Source organism: Pteropus medius, unplaced genomic scaffold (genome assembly GCF_902729225.1).
Source record: "Pteropus medius unplaced genomic scaffold, Ma_sr-lr_union100, whole genome shotgun sequence".
NCBI lineage: Eukaryota > Metazoa > Chordata > Mammalia > Chiroptera > Pteropodidae > Pteropus > Pteropus medius.
The window spans coordinates 7495821-7518095 of record NW_024344371.1 but is presented as its reverse complement, the minus strand read 5'-3'; the positions used below and the strand labels follow the sequence as shown (position 1 = coordinate 7518095).

Here is a 22275-nt window from a genome sequence, read left to right as displayed (position 1 = left end):
AATCTAGTCTGAAGGGAAAAAATACCATTGGATAAATAGAAGTTACCAACAAAACCAGAGCAATGACTGAGAAATCCAAACTGAACAGGAATAGTGACAATTCCCTACATATCCAGAGTATATAGCATTTGTAGTGGTCAAAAATAATGAAATTTACTTAACCATATACAATTCTCTTTCTATTGCATAGGTTTGTTCTCACTTTGACTCTTTTATATTAATAAAGTTCAGAAATTTAGAAAAATTATTCAAGTATTATTGTAGCTATATAAACAGGGTAGACTCCACTTATTATTTCAGTTAAGACTCTAGTACCAGAGTGGGAAAGTCACTGGAACTCCTCTAGAGAACGTGGCTCAAGAATTGGTTCTAATTAAGTAACAACTGCTTATTAATATTTATATCACTGACAGGTATCCATGTGGCTGTATTTTTAAATTATATTTATATAAAGTAGACCTACGTTTTTGTTAGAAATACTATTTCTACTTTTTAATGGCAGAATTGGAAACTTGGTTATTTTCAGAGTGTTCACAAAAAAACCCTATGAATACTAGGTCAAGTTTGAGAACCTCTCTCCGATTCACTACTAACACATAAATGAGGCGAATCTTATTCGTCTTGAAAAATAACATACTGTTATAAAATTAACAAGATGATACATTTGACAGCAATTACACTCATTCAAATATAAACCCTTAATTAAAATAAATTACTTTTCAAAGATTCTCATATAATGTGAACTTCTTCCTCAATAGGTAAAGATAACACTTCATGTTTATGAACTGCACTCTCTGGATCCTTTTACAAACACTTCTTTGTAAGAATCAACAGAATTTCTAATATTTACCCAACAAAAACAAGCTCCATTCTGCCACTTTAAACTGAATAATCCTAAACATAAATGTTCAAGGCTCATACAAAAAAAAGAGAAAATAATCAATCCAGCTTTACTACTTTCACTACTGTTAGTACTTCTACGGCTACTGAAATACAAGAGGATTTAAAACATCTCTTAACTTTAAAAAATACTTTTATAGATAATTTGTAATCAGGAATAACATCTGATTTTACTAAATGATAATAAAAGCCAAGCTTTCAAAAAGTATTAAACTTAAGTAAATCCTTTGTTATTTGGCTTTTTATTAACTAAAACTATCAATTAGCACTATCACATATGTATACTACATATTTGATATTACTAATAATATTTAAGTTTCAAGTATCTTCTGACTCAAAAAGTATTAAATTTATGTCATGTTTTATGATATTTCATTTACTTGAGAACTTGTGGTTAGGTCTGACATACAAACTAGCTCTCAAAGAACTAATACTTTTAATTCATTAGACAGTAATCAGTTCCCTGTCACGAAGTTATGATAAAGTACTGACCATAGTTTAAAAAAAAGGCCTCAACATTTAAATATTGTAGCTTACAGTTAAATGGTCATTTCACATATCTTGGTTTTCTAAGCTTAAATATGTAAATAAACTTGGGAATTAAAATCTGCGTTTTATTCATTGTGAAATACAAACAAGGAATTTGTATTTCACAATGTTTTTACAAACTTGTAAAAACAAAGTTTTTCAAGTGTACATACATTAAAAAGTAGTATCTAAAGTATTTATTAAAATATTAATCGTACACTTTGATAGGGTGAATTTTACATGTAAAATATGCTTCATAAAGCTGTTTTAAAAAGTTACAATTAATAAGAGCTAAAACACACGTTAATTCTTTCCAATTTTAAATTCAAAACAGCAATCAACCAATTTTATACCAGAAAGGCTTATATAACATCTTACCTGCAAACAGTCTCTATGAAACCAAGCATTCTTACAACAAGGACTTCGTAATATGCTATAAGTTGGAACAGGCTCAATAAATTCCAAACAAATGGTGCATGGTAAGGAGTCTCTATAATTATTAGGTGTAACTATTTGAACAGGTCGATGGTTCCAACAAAATGACCTAAAAATGTAAATTATTTAAAACCAACATTTAATAAATTACAAATCACCACTAGGCTAGCATTATAATTCACATTTATAATAGAAAATTTGTTTATATCTTTCTAATAACCGACCTACAACAAACTGGAACTTTGGCACTATAAATCAGTTTCATAATCTATGACCAAGGCAAACTGACCTTTCAAAATGTGAGCCTTTTGGTGGTAAGACTTACCTCACAGAATTTCAGTAACTAATATTATGCTGAAAATCCTATGTAATATTGTTAGCAACAGAATATATTTCTGTTGTATGCAACAATGTACAAAATTAAAGAAAGGAACTTTAAGTTTTAAATATTTACTCATATAATAAATACCAAAATTCATAAAATGTTGATGTTTAAAGGTGGACTCAGTAAGTAATATTTTCAGGGGCATCCCATGGCATAATATTTATTTTTTGCACTCCACCTGATTTATATGCCTTCAATTTAGTCAATGAGAAATACAAACGGCCCCGTGAAAGAAATTTATACAATTAAATCTAAAGAGTGATATAAAAATCTAGAATTATGTAAGGCAAAATTTTTCACTGAATATGAATAAATTAACACTTCTTTATTATATTCCAGAGCTGAAAGCTGAAGTTGAATATGTTCATTTTCGTCACAGCAATTCTCAAGACTTTGTATATAAAAATGACTCCATAAAGGAAGATGGGAATATCCGTATCCATTATCTACTTTTCTTTAACAGTCATCTTTCACATTCGACAGTTAATTAACTCACGCAAAATTGCCAGTGAATTGGAAAATACATTCTCTCTGAAGTCCACAAGGAAAATGATAACTTCGTTTACATCGAGGTGCAACACATCCAATTGAAGCACCAGTTTTCTTGCAAACACAGCATTTCTAGAAGAAAATATGCGAATAGGGGCTATAACATACAAAATTTGAGTACTATAACTTGACTTAGGTATAAATGAATATTCTTTGAGGGGAGTCTGAAAATTATTTTCATCATATTATAGCTGTGAGGATGGCATATTAAAGAAATTCCCTGAAAAAACTGTTCTATCCAGAAACAATCTAAAAGACACTAAAGATTCACTCCTATAACAATTTCTGACATAGGAAACATCTGTAACCTAACATATGAATAACAAAGAGAAGTTTCATTTCATTCCTACTTGCTAAAATATTCTAAACTGAAGAGTTTATAAATATAATGGCTATACATGAAAGTCTCATTCAAATTTTAATTGAAAACACATTAAGAAATATTGACCAAGGAGAATAGCGAAACAATACTAAAAACCAACCTGTAAAAAAATTGGCTAGGATCGTTCTATCCTAACCAAATGAAAAAGTGTTAGATACCTATAGTAGGTTAAAAAGATATATTCAAGTCCTAATTCCTGGTATCTATATGAATGTGACCTTTTTTGGAAACAGGGTCTTTGTAGATGTAAATAAATAAAAGATCTTGAGATTATCCTGGATTTAGAGTGGTCCCTAAATCAAATGACTGGCATCCTTGCAAGTGAAAGGAGAGGGAGATTTAAGACACAGACACACAGAGAGGAAGGCCACGTGAAGATGGAAGAGAGACTGAAGTTATGCTGTCACAAATGAAGTACTGCAAAGGTTGCCAGCAGCCACCAGAAGGTAGAAGAGAAGAAGCATGGAATGGATCTTCCCTAAGAGCTTCCAGAAGGAGTCATTCTTCTAATAGCTTGATTTGGAACTTCTGGTATCTAGAATTGTGAGAGAATAAATTTGTTTTAAGCAACTCAACCTGTGGTAATTTACTATGACAGCCCTGGGAAACAAATACAATACCACGGCCACTAACTAAAGTACAACAGTGGTATAGAAACAGAAAGGCTATTGATGGGTCGATCATTATTAAAATACAGAGCAGTACCTAACAACATCCTGGAACCCTTGAGAAGGTCATTATAATGGTCACTGATGAAGAGATTAGAGAGTTTTACTGCTGACTCCTCAGGTACCACCAGGTCATAGGAGAATAACTTGCCAACTTGAGGTTTCCCAGTAAATTGACGTACAAAATTCTAGTCTAAGGTCACAAATGAAGACACCTCTTCAAGATTAAGACAGTCTCAAAGATTCACAATATAGTATACTCAAGAGAGAATTCAGATTTTTTTAAAAATAGGTATTTCTAAACCATAAAGAGACCATTAGAGGCCATCTTTCACCACAAGTTCACTACCATCAGGAGGCTGAGGAATTTTGATACTAATACTCTCACGTGGCCCTTAAGATAAATGCCACTGGTAACCTCTCTCCCAAGGTTTTCCCTTGTGCTCTAGAGCAGTGATCTCCAATCTTTTTGGCACCAGAGACCCATGCTCCTATAAGAATCTAATGCCTGATGATCTGAGGTGGAGCTGAGGCGGTGATGCTAGTGCCGGGGAGCGGCTGCAAATACAGATGAAGCTTCACTTGCTGGCCTGCCACTCACCTCCTGCTGTGAGGTCCAGTTCCTAACAGGCCAGGGGGACGAGGCCCAGGGGTTGCGGACTCCTGCTCTAGAACCTCTTCTCTACCATCAAGTCCTCTATATCCTCAACATCTTAAAAAATTGCCTCCATTTCTTTACCTCAACTAAAATGAAGGCCTCTACGTGCTTCCCTTATAGAATTTCTTGAATGAAACTGCTTATTTCCCCATCCTCCTTAATTACCAGACCAAGGGGTGGGAGTGGGATATTGAAAGGGGCAGGAAGGGGGGACAAACAGAACATTATTTTAATTCTCTGTGCAGATTGTAGACCGCTACTCTATCTTCACATTTAACTTTTTTATTCTTTCATTTTCATTATTTCTCCTCAGACTACATGGAGACCTACAGTCCTTTCTTTACACGTAATCTACTAGCTATTACACAGAAGATTCACAAATTATAACTGAATGAATGAGGAGTTAAAGTTTAGAATACTGAAAAGAAGGCACTGAACACAAGCACAGCATATCACAGAAGGACCACAAGAGGTGTGGCGATCATAAATTATAGGTCTGCAGAGTTGTGTAATTTCTACCTAAACCCATCATTCCAACTCAAGCAACTGAGGTATAAGAATAAAAAATGAATGGTTGGGTTGACTCAAGATTGAAGTTTGAAGAATAGCAGACAGGCAATATGTTCATAGTTCGGATGGTAGGAGTGGGTGAAATGATGGGTAGGTTGGAATAAGATGAAATGAAATCCAGTATCGTCACATATATTATACGGGGGTGGGATGGGGGGAGGGGGATTTAAGCTCTTTCATTTGCAAAAATAGAAATATTCTTCTAAAATTCACCATATTTGACAAAAATAAGCACTGGAACATAAAATCAAAGTCTTTCTTACAAATTTTTAGGAGAGAAACGAATAGAGAAGACTTCTCGAGGATTGACTATTTATTTATGGTATTTATTGTAATGAGTAAAATAATTCACTTACCAGTTTAGAAGCTCTATTCACTTCTTTCCTGATGTCTTCTATTAGAAAACCATAAACTCCTTCTTCTTCTTTACCTCTTTGCCAAATTCCACTTGACATCAACTATGAATATATTCTCAATTAGAAAATAAACTCTAATAAACTAGTTTGGAATAAAATATATTAATATCTATAATATCCCTCCCCCAAATAGACATAAAACAAGTCAAATTTCAAGAACCTCTTAACTATAATAGATATTTTTCATGGTCAAAGGAAGAAGTTACTCATATTCTTTGATTTGGAAGACACAGTTCATACAACCAAACTGATTTCTAAAGTATTCCAGGAAATAACAGAAAAAAGAAGGAAGGAAAACAAAAACCACCTATGATTACGTTTTACGGGAAAAAAGTAAATACTGAAATGTGTAAATGTAATAATAGGAAATACTATGGAAGTAATTCAGATTATCAGTGATATTTCAGGCTAACTTTAAATCCAGCTGGATTCTGAATCATGAAGGCATATTTACGAGGAAACCTATTGAAATGTAGTTGATAGAAATGGTTGAATTTTTTAAAATCATTTAAAAATGATTTTTAACTTCAGTTTAAATATGTTAAGGGAGCATGAATCAAGAAAAAGAATGAGACTGTGAATAAGAAATCCTGGCTTGTAAACCAGGTTCCATGTCCAACTTTCTGGAACCCTAGGCAAGTAATTTGATGTATCTGATCTTAAACACAAAAATAAAAACACTGGACTAGATTAGATTGTCTCTAAGTCTCTTTTCACGTTAACATTCCATTGCCATTTGTTAACATTACCAAACTTTCCTGTTCACAACAAAATAGAATCTTGTAAGTGTTGAGCCTAGGGCCAGTATGTTTTCAAATTAGTTCACTAAGAAAATAAGACACACTATATAAGAAAAATTTTGATATGATCCACTTAAATATATTAAATAATTCAAAAATATGTCAAATTAGTGATTAAAGAGGCTTATTTTAACCAGTACACTATATCTTAAAGAAAACCAAAAGTGATACACTTTATTTGAGAACTAATTACAAAAACACAACCCACTAATAGCTCTCCTAATTCTAATATGTAAAAAGTAAAATAAACTCTTAGAAAAATGCAAAAGTTTTCTTGTGTAATGCAAACCATAATAGACTCCACTTATAAGCAGATTTGGTATGCCATCTTCATGTTCTCTTAAGTCTTGGTATAAAGTAATTAGGTTCCTAGACCAGTCAACAAGTCTATTTAACCCACAGGGTACCTGAGACACAAAACTGTAATCTTAGAGAACCACCAAAGAATATGTTAGATGTTTTCTTAAGGAAGCATTTAATGAGTTTTAACATGGATACTGTGATGAGTATAAAAATATGTCCACGAATTTGTTGATACACCTTCAAGAGGTGGGACCTAATTCTCAACCCCTTGAGTGTGGGCTAGACTTAATGATTCTCTTCTAACAACAAACAGCATAAAGCAAAAGTAACAGTGAGATATGACTGTGAAGACTAGGTCATATGATTCCTACTTGGTGTACCTCTCTTTTTCACCTGCTATGGAAGAAGCCAAATGCAATGCTGTAAACAGCCCCTATGGAGGCACCCAGGAAGTAAGAACTTCAGACACAGATTCAGTGAGGTAAGAAATGGTGGAGAAAAGAGAGAACAAATGAGAGACGAATTCTCAGTATAAAATCACTTTTTCTTTCTTCTGAGTGACCCATAAGTTAACCTATTTCCTTTTCTACAAATATTTATTACTTTATTCAGAACTTTTCTTTCCAGGTTCTCTGTGAAATAATACGTTTTTCTTCTACTCCCTGAACCTTCAAACAACTCTTTTCTAAGCTTTATCACTAGCACAATGAAAACAAGAAAGGGGTAAAAAGAACAACTCTTCCTTAGAGACTAAGCCATTTTTTCCTTTTTTCACTTAGGTCCTAAAAGGTTAGACAAAAATAAACAGGTAATATTGACAGGTCTTTATAAGTACCAAGTAATTTCAGAATTTCAGTATTAGATAAGTGAAAAATGTTATTTTTATATACAGGTGAAATGAGATTCAGAGGTTAAATGACTTATCCAATTCTCAGAAACCCGTCATTAGGATCGAATTATATTCTCTATAAGAACATCAAACTTCTAGAATTTAATTATAAATTATACTCACCAAACAATAGTAATGTACAGTGAGATTCCATTTCTCATTAGTTTTCTTTTCTCCATATTTATTAGGACAGTCATCATTTTTTCGACAGAAAACACAAGCTAACAGTAAAAAAAGTAAATAGATATAAAAATATTTTTTAATTTTTCAAAAAACCCCCATGAAATTGGCGAGTCTCTCAATTGATGTGTTTAATTCTGAGTGAGTAAATCACATTATATTGTTATCGGTAACTTAAAATTTCCAACACCTACTTTTAAAACATAATGTAACTATACTTTTTTCATTAATCTTTGGTGATGAATTCCAGTATATAGTTAAAATGGCAGCCTGCAGGGTAACATCACTGAAAATAATGGATTAGGAAACTCTAAAATGCCATTAAAGCAATGATTAAGCTGCCAAAAACGTTAAGAACCAATTTTTCAGAAACTCTAAAATCTAAATTAAAAACTTGCACCAATTGAGAAATGCTCAATAAAGAAATAAGTTGCTAAATTTTGATGAAATCTCTATGGCATTTTAACTTACCCACCTACCATCCCCCACTCTCCAGTTGGGCAATGGCCTTAGGTACCGTGGCCCATGTTGCTGGTGAGGATTGTCCAGGAGGAGGTGTCACATGGACCTTGTTCTCAAAGAAATGTGACTGTGTGTTTTATCTGTGTAGTGGCTCTCTGAGGTTTGGGCTCAGATGCTTGTCTTTTTTTTTTTAATTTTTTCAATTATAGTTTACATTCAATATTATATTATATTGAAGGGATACGGCAGAGTGGTTAGACACTTATATAATTTATGAAGTGATTCTCCCTGCTAAGTCTAGTACCCCTACCTGGCACCATACATAGTCATTACAATATTATTGACTATATTCCCCTGTTGCTGTGCTTTACATCCCTGTTAGCTTACTCTAGCTTTTCCTGCCTCAGAATTTTCTCAGGACTGAAGCCTGACCGTTTGTCAAAAGTATTTAAGGCAAACAAACTAGCTACAGCTTTTTAAAGCAAATAACAACAGACAGGGCAAACAGGTAACAGACGAAAAAGCCTAGGAGAGAAGCTGAGAAAATGGGATACACAGAGAAATAAGGGCTTTGAACATCTCTTGACTATACCAGGGGGAATCTAGAAGAACACACACATGCTTAGGGTTAGATATATGTTCAGGAAAGACCACAGAAACCCTAAGCTTTTACCTCTGGCTGATCTTTAGGCTCATGAAAATCTGTATAGAAAAAGAAAGATCCTAAATCAATAAATTTTAACCTTAAAGAACTAGAGTAGGGGGGAAGGGCAAACTAAACCCAGAGCTAGCAGAAGAAAGGAAATAATAAAGATTAGAGCAGAAATAAATGAAATAGAGAATAGAAAATAGAAAAAAAAATAAAATAAAACAAAGCTGGTTCTTTGAAAAGATCAACAAAACTTTAGATTGTCCTAGGAAAAAAGGCAAACTTTTAGACATGACCTAGAAAAAAAAGAGAAGACTCAAAACTTACGACAATGCTACAGAAATCAAAACAGTGCGGTACTGGCATAAGAATAGACATATAGATTAATGGAAAAGAAGAGTCCAGAAATAAACCCAAACATCTAAGGTCAATTAATTTTGAACAAGGATGCCAAGACAATTCAATGAGGAAAGAATAGTCTCTTCAACAAATAGTTGCTGGAACAACTAGATAGCCCCATGTGAGATAATAATAAAATTAAACCCCTACCTCACACCATATACAAAAATTAACTCAAAAGAGATCAAAGACCTAACTGTGAGCCAAAACTATAAAACTCTTAGAAGAAAATATAGGGGAAAATCTTCATAACTTCTGAATTTGGCAATTGTTTTTAGATAAAAGGAAAAGTAGTAAAAGAAAAAATAGATATTGGACTTCATCACAGTTTAAGACTTTTGTACATCAAAAGACACTACCAAGAGAGTGAAAAGACAATCTACGGAATGGGAGAATATATTTAGAAATCATATGCCTATTAAGGGTCTAGTGCCCAGAAAGTATAAGAATGTCTCACAACTCAACAGCAAAAATATAAAAAATAGACGTTTCTCCAAAAAATAGTCAATAAATAGTCAACAAGCACACTGAAAGATGCTTAATATCATTACTCATCAGGGAAATGCAAATCAAAACCACAATTAGGTACCACTCCATACCCACTAGGATGGCTATAATCAAAATAAATCAACATTTATAGTAACAAATAACAGATAACGAATGTTTGCAAGGCTGTGGAGAAATAGGAACCCTTATACACAGTTAGTGGAAATGTAAAATGATACAGTTATTTTGGAACGTAGTCTGGCAGTTCCTCAAAAAGTTAAACAGTTAACATGTGACACAACAATTCTACTCCTGGATATATACGCCAAAGAAATAAAAACAGATATTCAAACAAATACTTAGTATACTAATGTTCATAGCAGCACTGTTCACATTAGCCAAAAAAAAAAAAAGGCATAACAAACTAAATGTCCATCAATAGATGGATAAACAAAATGTTGTACATCCATACAATGAAATATTATTCAGCTATTGAAAAAACGAAGTACTGATACATGCAACAACATGGATGACTCTAGAAACATTATGCTAAGTGAAAGAAGCCAAGCACAAAAAGTCATACACATGATTCTGTTTATATAACAGATTACATTATCCAGAATAGGTAAATCCACAAATATAGACAAAAAGCAGACTGGTGGTTTTAAGGGGCTGAGGACAGGGGAAATGGGAAGTGACTACCTAATGGGTACAGAATTTCCTTGGGGAGTGATGAAAATGTTTTGAATCTAGATAGTGGTGATGGTTGCACAACACTGTGAATGTACTACTTACCATCAAATTGTACACTTCAAAATAGTTAAAACGATAAATGTTATGTGCATTTTACCATAATAATAATAATAATAATAATAATAACAACAACAACAACAACTTAAAAAGGCAAATTGTAGAGTCAGGGAGATGCGAGTTAAGACTCAGTTCTACACTCTCACTGCATAACCTTAGATAGTCACATAAATACTTTATGGCTCTGTTTTGTCATCTTAAATATGAGGACAATAGAACTTACTTCAAACTATGCTAGAATGAGAATTAAATGAGATAATATATAGTAATATAATAAAAGGGGTGTGGCACATAGAACTGAATAAGTGTTAGTATTATAATTGTCGATCTTTTCTATCTAATGATATCTACTAGCACTGAAAAATTTTCAAATAACATACTAACAATGAAAAAAATCACTAGCTAAAGACAAAGTCAGCAGATCAATATAAGATGAGAGCTTGAATCTCTAAATATCGGCCCCATCTCCCTAACCAATCCATGCTGGTCTGTAACATGAGTAAGTGTTAAACCACTAAGACTTCAGGGTTTACCTATTATAGCAGCTAGTCTTATTTAACTTAACTATTAACTAATACATGTAATAAAGAATGGATATTAGGCATTAAAAAGGTACCTTATGTTTATTAACAGGCTTTTCACAAAATAGGTTCCAGGACTGGAAACAAAGAGCATGGGCTAATACTTAATATTGTGAAACATCCCTTCGACATTTGCCCTCCTCACTCTAGTTTAATGAAATAAGGCATAACAGAAAGCCCCTTGCCCCATCTTTTAAAAGATTTAAGCTCACCTGCCTTCCTCATACAAAGTAACTGACCACATTAATTCCAGCAAATTATCATTTGTATATTGGACATCTTAGACCAGCAGTTCCCACTTTAACTCCTCCATCCCCAGTGCCTATAACTTTCAGTTATAAGTGCATGTACAACTATCAAGAGAAAGAGGAATAGAAAGAATTCTGACTACAGGAGTCCTCATGATACATGTTTGGATGGAGCTGCATCTGCTATATACTGTGAGCCTGTGGCTTTCCATTTGTTCCCCCTCCTCCTCTTTGCCCTGTATGAAGACCCTGAATGCAGAACAGACTAGGTTCCAGGAATACGTTTTTATAAGTAGATTACCTTTGTTTTTTAACATTAACGTTTAAAACATAGTAAAATTGTTCTGACTTCATTATTCCTAAGATCACCTTCTACTATAACAAATGATACTGGTTGTATTACAATATTGAAATAAACATTCATATATATAAAAAATAGTCCATCTTGGCAAAAATATTAAGTAAATAACAGTATAGGTAGTATTTGCATTTGGCAAATACATGAAGGTAGTCCATGAATTACTAAGTTTCAGAACTATTAGTATAGTTGATAGAAGTCTGTAGGTAAAATCAGGAAAGTGGAGGGAGGTTTAAGAATGCAAATTTCCTTATCTAATCATGTGTAGTCAACAGATAATTTATAAGTCATAGGGAATGTATAGAGTTTTAAGTGTAATAGTTTAATTTGGGAGGGAATCGAAAAGTAAATCTTAAAAAGGGTAGACTGAGGGAGAGGTAGTGGGAGAAGAGTATAAAGTAACAATTTAAATTTCTCACTTTCCTTGGTAGCAAGTCAATATATACTTTTATAACTAATAAATGAAGGAAACAACTAAAAGCAAAGGTCTGCATCTATGCAAGGAGACAGTAATGAGCACTTAAAGCTACCTTTCCTTTTTCATGTTAAACTTTTGTGTATTGTTTAAATTGTTCTCACCTGTATTTTTCCTTTTGTAAGGAAACGGAAAACATTTATTAAATAAATAGTTTTATTCAGATACAAACTATATCTGATAAATACATATAGAGAATACAAATAAAATTTGGCGAATTATCCTCTTATAGTAGAATTTTATTGAAATGAATACACATAATATTGTACTTCAGTATACGGATATACAAAGTAGCATGGATTAGGGAATTCATTCCTATTGTTTGAGTAGCATTCTAAAGAGATGTTATAACAAAAAGGTAAGAGTAAAATATCTTAATATTTTAAATTATATTTGAAAACATTTTAAATACAGTTTCTTACCGAGAGTCTGTGAACCATCAGGTTTATTTTCATTCATTTTACTAGAAAAAATAAGAAGATATAATATAACCATCTTAATTTTAAAAGTCTCAAATTATCTATTTTAATTTAGTCCATGTACTGATTACAAATAAGCTGCATATCATTTCTTACTCTAATATATAATTTCCTCACCTTTTACACATCTAAGACCAATAGGGTGGTAAAGTCTGGAGACATTGTTAAAATGGGAGGGAATGTTTCTAGTTGTCAAAAGATTAAGATGACTACTTGCCTTGGAAAGGGAACAGAATTGCAAAACATCCTGCAGTGCAACAAACAAATCTATATAACCTAGTCTAGACTTTCTAATTTTCTTCTAAATATTCAAGGAGGTTAAAAAAAAACCCAACAAACCTATTTAAAATTACATTAACCTAGAACCTAAGCCTATTTTATGCATATAATCTTTTTTTATTTAGGACAAAATGATTATTTCCATTTTTTAATTTAGGACAAAATGATTATTTCCATCATGCATATTTTTTTCTTCCTATTTTAGAACAAAATGAATATTTCCAAACTACAACTCCTATGTAAAGTCAAGAAAATTTGTATTTTATTTTTATTCATAATTATACCAAGATTTGTTCATTGTTTAGGGGGGAAAAAATCACATCATCAATAGCAATGCCATTCATATCTGAGTAGCCTGCAGAACAATCAGGCTTTATTTGTGTCTATTACACTTACAGGGGTTCTATACAGAGCAGCAAGCATCTGACTGCCACATCACAGTCTAGTACAGTGCTCAACCGTTTATATACTGAAAAGACACTGATCTGCTTCTGTCTCCTCACTCCCCACTAGTTAATAAATATAATTACTTATATTCATTACTGAAATATAATTTTTTCTAACTGTTCTCCAGTGTCAAAAGATCAAATGGAAGAAGAAAAACGTCTTAATATCAAAGTTTCACTTTACCAAGGATATATGAACAGCCTACTTGAACTGTGAATTGCAGGATGTCTTGTAATTCTGTCCCCTCGAACTGTTATGAGATTCAAGTATGATAATGTATGTATTAGCTCTTGGAATTTAAATGGAAAAGAAAAAACAATGATGCTAGTAGGTACACGTAATCTCATTTTATAATTTGCAAAACCAATGCTCAGAGAGGTTAAACACTTGTCCAAGGTCACAAAACTCTAACAGACTAGCCTATAACTGAGTGACTGACACTTTACATGAAAATAAAGAGCACGATAAAAAATACAGAATATTAATATCAAAGGACAAAACCCGTGCAAATTTACTATTAAATTTCATCAGTGTTTTCTTACAACTTAGAATTTATATTTCATGTTGATTGTAATAACTATTTTGTTTAAACACTGATTTTTATATATATATATCACTTTTGTGCTTTCATAAAAAGTCACAGTCCAAGTCTTTTGAATCACTTTGACTCCAAGTTTTCAATATCTTCTGGTTCTTCCTTACAAAACCACCTGTGTCATCAAGATTGGTATTTCCTCAAAGAATCCATAAAACGACTAAAGAGTTTCACTTTAAGCAGGCTTTGCAATTAAGTAGGTCAAGTCTACCTTCCCCATTCCCTCCTCATAACCATGAATATAGGGTAGGGTTAAAGAAATATTCCTTTAGTGTTTCTTGGATTTTTTTTCTTTTTTAGAATCACTGATTATACTCTACAGGCATATGACAACACTTTTGATGTTTACACATATTCCTACAATGACTGCAGACTGCACTACTTGGCCAAAACTGATTAAAGATCACAGCCCGATTTTAACATGCTAAGAGGTATATGGGAGTGAGGGGGCTGTCCATATCAAACTGATGAATTTAATAAATAGGAAGGTAAAATGGCTTTTTTATTAGAACTTCTTTATAACTGAACTCTCATAATATTCAGCATATCATAAATCCACTCATACCTAAGAATTTATTGCAGAAAGTTCGAAAAATCACACGACAACAGTACTTCACCTAGAGTAAATATAAAAATTTTAACTCAAAAATGATGTTTAATCAATTTCCAACAACACAGATTTAGATATGGATCCAAACTTCTACATCTTACAATTCCTTACTCTCTCCCCTCTGTGGGTGAAATGCAACTATCTATTGTTTACTTTTATATTTATTGTAACTCAGAATAATGACTGAGGTATAGGCAACTTTAATAAAGACATTTAAAACTCTCTCAGTGGCATTAATGCAAACATTAATTACATAATACTTTCTATTATGTTTAAATTTGTTAATTCTTCAGTTGCCCTGAGGGCAAAATCCCCATATCATTCAGCACAGTGCTCATAAATATTTGCTGAATGTGACTGGTAATTATGCTACAGATATTAATATGAAGGGACAAAATTCTAGACGAAATTTTGTCTGTAAAGAAATCATAACACCTGCTATACCTCCCCTTCCCACTGCAAGGACCCCAGGTATCTCTCGGTAGACAGTGTGATGAAGTCTGTCTAGATTTTGATAAGAAATGTATAGACAACTATGTTACTTTAAAAAAATCTGAAGCTTCTTATTAATTACCAGCCTTAAAACTATACTGAACAAGTGCTTTCTCATATTTACAAATATAAAAGAATAAAAGTGAACATCAATCTCCTAAGACACAAAAAGAATAACACAGGTGTATGTAGAGGACCATGCTGAAAAGCCTCCAAATATCATCGGCCACAAGCTTATAAGAAAGACCTCCAATGCTATTAAAACATGAATGGGAAAGGTTTTTCCTATGTATGCCAATATCTAACAAGCACTTTATATAGTTTTTCAAAGTGTATTAATACTATTCCACATAGACCAACAGAATAAGCCCAGAAACAGATCAACACTTTTCTAGTTATTTGATTTTCAACAAAAGTACTAAAGCAATTCAATGAGGAAGGGGAAGTCTTTTCAACGAATGGTGCTGGAAAAACTGAATATCCATATGGAAAACAAATAAACCTAGATTCATACTTCACACCATAAATAAAAGTTAATTTCAACTGGGTCACAAGTTTTAAAAGAAAAAGTCATACATTACACTTCATCAAAATTAAAAGCTTCCATTTATCAAAAGATGCCATTAATAAAGTGAATATGCATGCCAGTGTTGGAGAAAATATTTGTAAAAGATGTGTTCTGACAAAGACTTGTACTCAGAATACATAAACAAGTCATACAACTCAACAATGTAAAGCAAACAATAGACTAAAAAATGAGCAAAAGTCATAAACTGACACTTCACAAAGGAAGATACATGAATGGCCAATAAACACATGAAAAGATATCCAACATCATTGTTAATTAGGATGAAAAATTAATACTATTTTGATAGACCACTTCAACTCACAATAATGGCTAAGATTAAAAAGACTACCAACACCAAACATCGGAAAGGATATGAAGCAACCGGGAACTCTTATGAATGTAAAATGGAACAATAATTTCGAAAAGTTTTGGCAGTTTCTTAAAAGTTAAACATATACCCATGCAAAAACATACAGACAAGAAACTTTATACAAGAATGTTCATTAGCAGCCTTCTTCATGATACTCCAAAACTGGAAACCCACAAGTTCATTCATCAGCAAGAAAATGGATAAACAAATTGTAGTATAGTGATAAAATACAATATTACTTAGCAATGAAAAGTAAGAAGTGCTTCAAGATACAACAAAACAGATGACTTCTCTAATATGTTATGCTGAGTGAAAGAAACTACACGCTACTATTCGCATCCACATTATTCCATTCACATGAAGTTCTAGGACAGGCAAAATCAATGCATCAAGAAAAATATCAGAACAGTGCTTACCTCTCAGGTGGGGAAATGACTGGAAAGGGACATGAAGAAACATTCTGAAATATCCTACTTTTGCTAGGAGAATATAAGTAAGCAATTTCAATACAGAGAAGAAATTCTGATTTCCAACAGAGATACCAGAGCTATAGATAAGGGCTTTTGGAACACAACATTCCCCCTCTCTCTTAATTTTATAGTTTTCAAGGAAACAACACCCTGGGTCCACTTCATAGTCCAGACCTGATGTTGACTCCTTTACACACAGCCCTGGCTTTGCTATGAAAACATAACTTCATTTAAATTCCACCTAAGTATCACCCTTCTCTAAAATCCTAAAATAATCTATTTTACCCTTTGTTTGGTAAGAAACCGTTTGGTTCCTCTGGTCTGCAATTTCTCTCATTGCAATAAGTCAAAAAACCTAATTATCACACTACAGTTATTCTTGGTATTTTTAGGATAGGAGAATGATGAGACAAATGTCACAAAACACAAATAATCGGTGAATGTGGATAAAGGGCATATAGGAGTTCCTTATACTCGTCTCTTTAACTTTTCTGTTTAAAATTATATCGAGAGGAAAAAAAATGGCATAGATGATAGAAGCTCTGTTCATCCCTCTGGTGACCAAATCAAAGTTGTGACAGAAACAAGAAGCAAGCAGCAAGGAAAAATCGTCTGAGATCTAGATGAACAAGCCATACAACCAGGGAGAAATCCAAGAAATCATCCCACAACGGTAGTTAAAAAAATAATAATAAAATAAAATTATATCAAAATTAAAAGTTACTCCCAAATTGGATGTTCTAAAGACATTATTTAATTCATACTTTTAACCAATTCACATTATCCTTCTTCCTAATCCCTAGCACTTGAAATAAAACTTTTGTTTCTAAATCTTGATTGATGATTTATTTTAAAAAGCCATTTCCAAAACAAACTTAAGCAAAAAAAAAAATAAAGACTACTCACATATTCTTAGTTGGTTTTATCATTTTTTCCCCTTCCAGTACATGAATTTTAAAATGTCCTAAATAAGAGGAGGAAAACAATGTTATGTAAGAATAAATCTCAGTAACAGTACAAGTCTTAACAGACTTGGTCTTAGAAATATCACTCTTCCCAGCTTCCCTGAGAAATCACTAACAATTTAATGATGTGTCCAGAAAGCCATTGTCAAGAGGTATTCTGAGTCTTTTCCACTGCTTACCTTCACTTCATCAGTTAGTGATATAGTGGGTTTCTCCTCCCTCTTAAAAAGGTGGAGCTTGATTTCCCTCTTCTTGATTGTGACTGTGCTTAGTAACTTGCTTCCATCAAAAAGCCCTGTAGAAATGACAATGGGTGACTATGTCATAAAAGGCACTGTGACTTCATTTTTGCCCTTTATCATGAGTCACCTGCTCTGGAGGAAGCCAGCTGCCATGTCGTAAGAACTTTCAAGATGCTTCTTAAAGAGGCTCACTTGGCAAAGTACTGAGGTATTTAACTACTGCCTTCTGAGTGAGCCATTTTAGAAGTGAATCCTTCAGCCTCATATAACTACAGCCTGGCTGACAGTCTGAGAGCAACCTCCTGGGAGACCCTAAGCCAGAACCACATAGCTAAGCGGCCCCCAAATTTCTGACCCATAGAAATTGTCAGATTATAAATGTTGTTTTAAGTCACCAAGTTTTGGGGTGATTTGCTACACAGTAATAGATAACTAATAGAACACAGTAACCCATATTCCTTCTCATTGTAGCTGGGTGGCTTTTCTAACAGTTTTTTGGTAAGAACTTTAGGATTTTCAATATGTAAGATCATGTCATCTACAAACAATTTTATTTCTTCCCTTCTGATTTGGATGCTTTCTTGTTTCTTTTTTTTTGTCCGAATGCTCTGGCTAGGACTTCCAGTACTATGTTGAATAGGAGTGGTTAAAGTGGGCATCCCTGTCTTCTTCCTGATCTTACAGGAAAAGCTTTCAGCCTTTCACCACTGAGTATGATGTTAGCTGTGGGCTTGTCATGTATGGCTTTTATTATGTTGAGCTACGTTCCTTCCATACTCAATTTGTTAAGAATTTTTATCATGAAAGGATGTTGGTTTTTGTTAAATCCTTTTTTCTGCATCTATTGAGATGAATGATTTTTATTTCTCATTCTATTAATGTGATGTGTCACGTTTATTGATCTGCATATGTTGAATCATCCTTGCATCAAGGGATGAATCCCACCTGACCGAGGTATATGATCTTTCTAATGTGCTGCTGAATTTGGTTTGCTAGTATTTTATTGAGTAGTGCCCATATCTGGTTTTGGTATCGGGGTAATGCTGGCCTCATGTAATGCACCTGGGAGTTGAAGCATACTTTTCAAAAGAAATACAATATGGCCAACAAGCAAATGAAAGAAGGAAAGCTGAAAAATTCACAAAATGTGGAGATTAAATAACACAATCTTAAATAAGCAAAAGGTCAAAGAAGAAATCACAAGGGAAATTAGAAAATAATTAGAAACAAATGAAAACATAAAATACTAAAACCTATGACATACAGCAAAAAGTGATCAGAGGGAAATCTGTAGTATAAATGCAGATATTTTTTTAAAAAGATCCTAAAGGAACTAGAAAAAGAGCAAAAGGAGCCTAAGCTACTAGATAGAAGGAATTTATAAAAATTAGAGATTCATATAAAGGATAGAAATACAATAGAGAGAATAAATCGAGAGTTGATTCTTTAAAAAGATCAACAAAATTGACAAGCCTTTAGCTAGAATGACTGGGGGGGAAAAATCTCAAATTGCTAACATCAGAAACAACAGGGGACATTGCTACAGAACCTACAAAAATAAAAAGGGTTACATGAACAACTGCATACTAACGTTAGATAATTAACTAGTTAAAGAAGTTAATCTTACAAAACAGACTCAAGCAAAAATAGAAAATTTCACACATCTATATCAAGACTTTGAATCAGTAATCAAGAATCTCTCATTAAAGAGGAGTTCAGGCCTAGGAAGCTTCACTGGAGAAATCTATTAAGTATTTAAAGAACTGACACCAATATTTCTCAAACCTGTCCAAAAAATAGAAGAGGAAACACTTTCTAATACAATCTATGAAGCCAGCATTACCGTGATACCAAAGCTAAAGACATCACAGAAAACCTACAGAACGGTACCCATTATGAACGCAGATGCACGAATTCTCAACAAAATACCAGCAAAGTGGATCTCAGTTAAGAGAACTATATTCTAGGACAAAGTGGGATTTATCAAAGTAATGCTAGAGTAGTACAATATATGAAAAAAATCAATCAATGTAATATATCACATTAACGAAATAAAAGAAAAAAGTCACATGCTCATCTTAATGCAGAAAAAGTCATTTGACAAAATCTAACTCTTTCGCGATAAAAACACTCAATCTAGAAAAAGAAAGGAACTTCCGCGGTATGACAAAGGGCATCTATGAAAAACCCACAGCTAATATACTCAGTGGTGAAAGACTGAAAGCTTTCCATACAAGATCTAGAGCAACAACGATGTCTACTCTCACCATTCTACTCAGCATTGTTCTAATTTTTCTAGCCAGAAAAATTGGGCAAGAAATGAAATAAAAGGCATTCAAATTGAAAGCAAGAATAGCTTTTTGCAGAACACATGATCTTATATGTAAAATATCCTAATAAATTTCCAAAAAATTGTTAGCGCTTCTGAGACGTTAGGAGCATGAGAGGACCTCCAAATCTCTCCCATTGAAGTTACAAGTTGGACAGCTATAATTCAACACAAGATTCCCTGATCAACAGACAAACACATCTGAGAGATCCATGCATTGAGATATCAGAAGTTAGGTGTGATGGAGCAAACAGGAGACAGGACAAGAGAAGGAGAGAGAAGGGAGCTAAGCAGTCCAGCACTTGCCGCTGTCCCAGCGAATGCAACAGCAGTGAAGGTTTGGGATGCAACCTGCACTGGGCAATTCAGAGGGGAAGAGAAAGCAATTGGGCCTGGGTGGCTAGCACATATCGAGGCTGAGGCCAGGGTAGCAGCGTTCCACAACCTGCCATCACCAGAACAAAGAAATCTGCAGTCACAGGAACCCTAAACCCCATCCTCCTGTGGCTTGCCTGGCAGTAAAATTCTCACTTAGCAGAGGGCGAAAAGTCAGAAAAAAAATTTCCAGCCTAACTGGTCTGTATTCATTGTGGCTACATCCACTAGAAAGAAGAAAGCTGCAAACCCATAAACCTGGTTCCCCCTACCTACCCATCAAGGAGAGCTTGGTAGAAAGCAGCTGAATCAACTCAGCGTGGCTCTGATGACAGCTTCTGGCTACAGAAAGATGGTGCTGGGAACAGAGGACAAGAGACTCATAGCCTGCCACTTCCCCCCACTGAAGTGGTACCCCAAAACTGAAGGTTAGAAAGGGGATATCCACCTCCTCGGGGAATACGAAGGTGTTTTTCATGGCCAAGAGGCACCAACCCACAGAGTCCCTGAAAGCCCCAGTAGCGCAAGTAAGAGAAAATAAAAACTTGCGCTCAAATACCACTCGCTGGAAAACAAAAGACTTCTATTTATCAATGTGCCAAACAGTGGAAAAGCAAATATTTGGGAAAAAAAAAAAAAAAAAAAGAGATTTCATTCCCATGAATGGCCAGGCAGAGAAATAGTCAATCAACATGCAATGAATAACCATGATAACAAGAGAGCTCAGAAAGAAAATGAAAATTCTCCAGAAAACAAACCTAAGACATGTAAAATTATAATTTAAATCAATGATCCCCAACCTTTGGTACCAGGGACTGGTGCTCCTATGAGAATCTAATGCCTGATGATCTAAGGTGGAGCTGAGGCAGTGATGCTGGCGCTGGGAAGTGGCTACAAATACAGATGAAGCTTCACTCGTTTGTCCGTCACTCACCTCCTGCTGTATGGCCTGGTTCCTAACAGGCCAAGGCTGGTACCAGTCCACAGCCCAGGAGTTGCAGACCCCTGATTTAAATGACAGAGAATTCAAGATTGCAGTTCTGAAAAAACACAATAAGGTACAAGAAAACTCAGAGAACCAATTCAACGAGCTCAGAAATAAAATTTATAGTTTCAACCTCTTTGCACTACTTCACTAAAGAAATTGATATTATAAAAAAGAACCATACAGAAATCCTGGAGCTGAAAAACTCTAAATAAATGAGATGAAGAATGAACTACTGAGCTTAGGAAATAGAGCAGATCTGATAGAGAAAAGAATTAGTGACAGAGAAGATAGAAATCTAGAAATGATTCAGGTGGAAGAAGAGAGAATTGAGAGTGAAAGAAAGAAAAGAAAGAAAAAGCTCTACAAGAACTACCTGACTCCATTAGAAAGAGCAATACTAAGAATAATGCGTATACATGAAAGAGATCAGCAGGATAAGGGAACAGAGAATCTATTTAAACAAATAATTGGTGAGAACTTCCCAAACTTATGGAAAAAAATGGATCCTTGAATCCAAGAAGCTAATATAGCACTTAATTATCTGAATCCAAAAAGACTTTCTCCAAGACACATATATTAAAATTGTCAAAAATTAATGGGAAAAAAAAAAAAGACTCAAAGTAGCCAGGGAAAAGAAGAGGTAATTTATAAAGGAAGCCCCATTAAATTATCAGCAGATTTTCAGCAGAAACCCCATAAACTAGGAGAGAGTGAAATCAAATATTCAAATTATTGAGAGAGAAATCGCCAGCCAAGAATAATACATCCAGCACACTTATCCTTTAGATATGTAGGAGAAATAAAGGCTTTTCGAGACATACAGAAACTGAAGGAATTTACCACAAGACTTTCATTAACAGAAATGCTACAAGCTACTCTTCTACCTGAAACAAAACAACAAAAGTATACAAAACTATAAGATGACTAACAGACAA

General features: G+C 33.8%; 1 protein-coding gene across 6 annotated transcripts in view; it reads right to left on the bottom strand.

The window, feature by feature from the left end:
- G2E3 (G2/M-phase specific E3 ubiquitin protein ligase) overlaps positions 1-22275 on the bottom strand; it is a 61138-nt gene that overhangs the window by 27541 nt on the left and 11322 nt on the right. The window contains exons 2-9 of one of the 6 annotated variants that reach the window (XM_039870454.1): positions 17586-17701; positions 17348-17405; positions 14497-14548; positions 12554-12594; positions 7607-7704; positions 5432-5533; positions 2745-2869; positions 1807-1972 (exon numbers count right to left, since the gene is read on the bottom strand). In XM_039870454.1, the coding sequence (XP_039726388.1) occupies positions 1807-1972; positions 2745-2869; positions 5432-5533; positions 7607-7704; positions 12554-12590 (528 nt within the window). In that variant the 5' untranslated portion in view covers positions 12591-12594; positions 14497-14548; positions 17348-17405; positions 17586-17701. Of the gene's footprint in view, positions 1-1806; positions 1973-2744; positions 2870-5431; positions 5534-7606; positions 7705-12553; positions 12595-14496; positions 14549-16387; positions 17023-17347; positions 17406-17585; positions 17702-22275 lie in introns of those variants that run through there. The other 5 variants (XM_039870456.1, XM_039870453.1, XM_039870455.1 and 2 more) reach the window with 5 other exon arrangements.